General features: G+C 33.5%; 1 protein-coding gene across 2 annotated transcripts in view; it reads right to left on the bottom strand.

The window, feature by feature from the left end:
* Positions 1-5,877, bottom strand: part of LOC108976269 (vinculin) — a 21,317-nt gene that overhangs the window by 7,168 nt on the left and 8,272 nt on the right. For both annotated transcript variants that reach the window (XM_018945244.1, XM_018945243.1), the window contains exon 2: positions 5,577-5,805. In XM_018945244.1, coding sequence (XP_018800789.1) covers positions 5,577-5,633 — 57 coding nt within the window. In that variant the 5' untranslated portion in view covers positions 5,634-5,805. The remainder of the gene's footprint in view (positions 1-5,576; positions 5,806-5,877) is intronic.

Genomic DNA, 5,877 nt, shown 5'->3' with positions numbered 1-5,877 from the left:
AAAAGTGTTATATTTTAAGTAAAAATTAAGAATAAAAAAATAAAAGCCGATATTTTTCCAAAATAATAAGTAAAGAGTGAACAAATAAGATGAAAATAAAAGTCAGTGTAAAGAAATCATATGTTAAGTGCTTATAAGTGAGCTTTTTTAATCAAATAAGTCAAAATAAATGAAAAAGGTGAAGAAAAAAGTGCTTTAATTTAAAAAGAGTGATAATAGTGATAAAAAGTGCCTTAAAATGTATAAAAGGAGTAAAAAATAAATTACCAACAATCAAGCAATTTTCTCTGCAAAAATCAGGAGTGGAGTTCTCTATAATTTAAAACGGTAAGCAAGTTTTTTTTAAAACATTTGTTAACTAAAAAAAAATTGTAAAATTGTTTATTTTTTAATCACAAAGATCGATTAGGTATTGTCGACATACTTTTACTTTAAGTATTTTATTAAATATTTAGCGAATTCGTTTTTTTGTTAATTATCTTTTGAGCATAGTTTACGTTGTTACAACGGCAGAAAACATTCCTGAAGTAGTTTCGGGGATGGTGCCGAATTGACAAGTCTTGGTTGGATAAAAAATCGGTTCGTTCCGGTTACTTACTCCCGACTCTCGTGAAAACGATCACGACTCGAGTAAATATTGGGTAGTCGAAAAAGTATTTTCGTATTTCCAATCAAAGATCAACTTCATCCGACTCTTATTAGAGTCTAAACCAAAAGCAAACTGGAGAAAAACTCGACCCAAAGCATCCACCGTTACTATTTGTGGTCTTAGAAGAAGACTTTTCTTTTATTTCAAGAGAGATTCCTATTGTTCTCACAGTGTGAATATGTATTCACTAAAACCTTCCAAAGAAAAAAGGTTCAAGGTTTATAGGCCGCATACCATAACGCCATAGTTATAACCAAAATTCAAACACCACTAATTGGAAACATTGTTGGCCGTAAAGTTGTTCGATCAGCTGTTTTATATGGTTATAATTGAACCTTAAGACGTCAGTGATAGTTTTTGAACGACTTCGGGTTCGTTCTAGTTATGTTAAGTGAGGATGCATGAAGCCAGAGAGAGAGAAAACAAACATGAAGAGTAGCCAATGACAACTTTTCTAGAACCTGGCATGTATTTATAGATTGGCTTGGTAAATTTTTTAACCGATTGAGAAGTAACAAAAGCATTTGTCGTTTAATGAAATGGTATGTAAAAGGGTTTGGTTAGATTAGATGACTGTTCCCTCAAGATGGCGGGCGATTACACTTAAACTGCTATGTACAGTGCTTTGCAAAGAGAGATAAAAACTCCTGTAGTTGGATATCACACAAAGATGGATTTAACGTCAATCATAGTCAACTAATCGATGAAGGAAAGGTGTGTTTTTTTGTTTTTTTTGAGTGTGTTTATTTAATCTAGTTTTTCTTCTGACTCAATATAAAAAATATTTTTGTTTTTCAAATCTCATATTTTGTAAAGTTAAATATACATAGGTTGATTATATAACAACCATATCGCTGTCATCACCAAAAAATTCCACCAATTTTTGGAAGTTGGGCAAACATAACCCCGAAATTTATTATTTATTTTCCTTTTTTTGGTATTTTTCTCCAAACGAAAACTGAACCAAAATTATGATAATACCGCACAGCAAATTGTAGTTACCCTAACTGGTAACAAACAGATTTCGTGTACAATTCAGAAAAGTGTTAGATATTAAAATAGCATTGGTGCCAGAACTTGTTAATTATGCATAACCGTAATTGGTAATAATCGCGGAACTGCCATCGGCGTATACCCGTCTGTCAATGATACACCGAACGCCGCGCATTCGGAACAACAGGTGTGAATGCGGACAGTTTTGTGCCGTGCGATCGGCCGACCGACCACATTTGGCGGTCACAATCACTTGACCTACGCGCATTTTTTCGCTCCAACGCTTGGAGCTTACTATAAACGGTTACCGCAAAGCGCTGCCACGGCGGTTTAGTGATGGCAAGCGCGGGCGTTCAGCTGACTAGCAAGTTGCCACCGCTCGATTCCAGGTGGTGGGCGTTTTTTACGGCGTGAAAACGATAGGAAAATAAAATACAATTGAATGAAGCAACGAGTGAATGAATGCGGCAGACTTTTGCTGTTGCGTATTGTTGTCGTTTTAGTTGACATTTATGGTGTGTGTTAAGTTGCCGGTTTACGGTTGTCTTGCCTGCTAACGCACACTCAGTTATTTATAATTGTTGTTGTTTGTTTTTATACTCTTGTAAGATGCTGCTACAGCGTATAATAATTTCGTTCATCTAACGGTTGTACGTATAACCTAAAACTAAGCGAGGTAGATGTAGCGTTATATACATATAAATGATCAGAATGACGAGATGCGTTGAAATTAAGGTGACTGTCTGTCCGTCCGTCCGTACAAGCTGTAACTTGAGTAATAATTGAGATAGCTTGCTCCCACTTCTTAGTAAAAAAAAGGACGAGTTCGAAGATGGGCGTAGTCGTGCCACTGCCACGCCCACAAAACACCATTAACCGAAAATGTATAACGTACCTTAACTAAGCACCAAATTGAGATATAAAGCTGTAATTTGGTGCAGAGGATCGCAGTAGCAAGGGGCACTTGTTGCCAATTTTTTTTTTTGAAAAATGGACATGGCCTCGCCCTCCTAAACCATTTAAGCTACAACAACCAAATTTGCTGAGTACAAATCTTATAAGAACTTCTACCGAAAGTGTGAAAACGGATTAAAGGGGTACACCTCGCTTACTCCCCATATAACGGTATTGTTAAAATCTATTAAAAGCGTGATAAAGTAATAATTAAATACGCCAGAGACATTAAATTTAATTTTACCACCGAGCTGGTATGGGAGCCAGTGTGAAAATTACGCGATGGGCGGGCCCTGCCCACTTTTAAATCCCATATCTCGGGACCCGTGGCATTCTTCTTACATTCTTTTGTCGCCTTGTGAAACTGGACGATTAACTAGACCAACTTCATTCTTTCATTTCCCAGTACTCAAATCAAGAAGCAATTAATATAACAGGATACAATTTTGCACGAATAATGTCTTTAGTGTGTGCTATAAGACGGCTAAAATTATATAAATCCAATAAAAACTGTTCAAGCCCCTAGGTACCGAATTTGTGGACCCCAGTACATATATTTGCCTTTTGAACGAAAATGTAGCTCAATGTGTGATATATAGAACTGAAATTAAGGAATAATCCTTCTCTTATAATGGAATGTCTGTATGTCAAAAATGGGTTGAATCGGACCAATACTTCCCTTAGCCCCCATATCTCTAATATAAAGATTTTCGACTTTGTACCACTTTGTATCGGCCAATATGTGAGTTATGCCAATGAAAATGGTAGAGCGTGTTTTACTCATAACAGTGTATTCTTATGCCTAAAATAGATAAACTTGAGCGAAAACTTGACCTAGCCCCTAAATAACTAATATCAGGATTTTCGAACATCCGGCAAATTGAATAAAACGTTGACTTTACTCTATATGATTGGTTTTACATCTTAAAGTATTTCCCTGGCTTTGATTCTTGCAAATTGCGAGAGTACAAAATGTTCGCGAAGTTAGCGCTTCCTTACTTGTTTCTGTAATAATATTTTTGTTGCTGTTTGTTTTCGTAATTACTATTTTTTTGTGGTTCTGTTTTTTTATTTTTTATTGTTGTTTTTGGTTTTTGTGTTGTTGTTTTTATTTTATTTACTGCTGATTACTTTTGCTTTTGTTTTTTCTTTTTTTTACTCGTCATTATGTTGCTTTGATTGCTATATTTAATATATATATATTTATGTTTTTTATGTGACGTTATTGCGGAGGCGCCATTTGTTGACTTTTCGAAACACACGCAGTAAAACAAACAGAATTAAATAAATAGACACGGTAATGGTTGGCAGTTTTAAGCAACAGTTGTTTGCTGTCAAACCATTAATGTCAAATTTTTGACATACGATGAGCTTTGCGGTTTTCTGCTCATATCTCAGCCAAAAAATATTGCGCCAAGTAAGAAAAAACAAAAACAATAATTGTAATCAACAGCGACCAAAAATGTATCAAAGCAAATTTCGTATTTCTAAAAAATAATTACCAAGAATTACACGACAACAACACTTCACTATTTTTTTCAAACTCTTTGTCAGCTATATCAACAGGCACACATCTGGTTCAAGTTTCACCTGCCCGCTCACACCGCATGCGGTTTCTACATGGCAAACAAACTTCTTTTTTTCTTGTTATTGTTTATATATTTTCTTCTTAAAAATAGCTTTGCGCAAGCATATAAAAATAGTACAACACATACGCTGGAGAAATACATATGTATGTGCAGAAGCTGAAATATTCAGCAACCATAAAGCACACGACGATACATCTCTGTGTGTTGGGTGTGTGTGTGTATCGCTCTTTCTATGACCCTTTCGGCAACTTCTAGCAGTTCATTTGCTCTTCTATGATTGCATGTACAAATGTGTGCTTTTGCATTTGCCGGCGCTCTTCGCCTCGGCAACTAGAATGGTGTAGCAAATGTAAACAAATCGGTAGAGTTGCTGCTTTCCTACTCACAAGCGTAGGCAAACAAGTGATCGTTTAGTTGGTCGAATTCTGGGAATGAAGTGGGCGAGTGGTGTAGCTTAAATTGACTTCGAATGTAATTTTCATCATTGGAGCAATGAGTTCGGAGACAAGCGACAAATATTTATTGGTTTTCAATAATCTTTAACGAATGTCAATTAAAATGAGAACCGCCCAGAAGATTGAATAAGCTGGCAATTTTCATTCAAATTGGCAAATAGTTTCGAATTTATAAAATAAAATAAATAAGATTGGATACTACAATTTTTTTGTTGCAAAAATTACACACACATACTAACGTACATACATATATGCATATATTGGAAATAAGTGGCCCATTTTCAACCAAATTATCAGACAACTTTGATTTAAAAAAATGCAAAAAGTTTTGTTTTTGCAAAAATATTTGTAAATTTTGAAAATTAAAAAAAAGTTGAAAATTAAAAATTGCAAAAATTGCATATATACATATGTATGTTAATGTTTTTTATTCAATTAGTTCAACTCAATTCCCAGCTGGCGTAAATTCTCATGTGACAGTTAATGTGGCTCTGAGTAATATAATACATATGTATGTGTGAGTAATGTAAATAAACGATCTAGGCAAGTTTGCAGCTACTGAGTAACAGTGGATGAAAACACTGATAATGGCAAGAATAAAATAGAAAATTAAATAAAATAAAATAGTAAATATATCACTTTTGAAAATCAGCTTCAAAATAATTATTTACATATATACAAATTTTCAGTATGATGACTAGGGTTCCGAATTAATCTAAAATTTTTGTGTTAAAAACCAAAATAAACCTTTAAAATCAATATAAACCTTTTTGATTTTTCAAGTAATTTTTTGGATTAAAAATTTAAGAATTTTTAAAATTAAATTAAATTTTTTTCTGAATTTTCAAATCTTAAAATTTAAAAAAAAATTATTGCTGTAATTATAATTAATGCATAACACCTTAATAATTTTCAATAGTCATATTTCCGACTCACCTGTTGAGCTACAGGATCTAAAATGCTCTCAATTGTTTTCGTATGAAAAACAGGCATTTTGCTTTCGTTTTTGTTTCACCACGCGAAAATGAAACTCAAATGCAGTTGTTGTTTTAGTCAGCACTGATATTAGTATAAAAAAATGTGCACTCAATTTTAGTTATTTCTCCCACTTTTTGGAAATTTTATAAATTTTTGTTGCTTTACGTGTTTGCTAAAATTTGGCGTGCTGTAGTAAGAAGAAATATATATACGTATTTTAATATTCTGAATTTTTTAAATAAAAATTTTATTTTTAAAT

The sequence above is a fragment of the Bactrocera latifrons genome, unplaced genomic scaffold (assembly GCF_001853355.1).
Source record: "Bactrocera latifrons isolate USDA-ARS-PBARC rearing strain unplaced genomic scaffold, ASM185335v1 scaffold_74, whole genome shotgun sequence".
In the NCBI taxonomy this organism is placed as follows: Eukaryota; Metazoa; Arthropoda; class Insecta; order Diptera; family Tephritidae; genus Bactrocera; species Bactrocera latifrons.
This window is presented reverse-complemented; position numbering and strand designations above follow the sequence as displayed.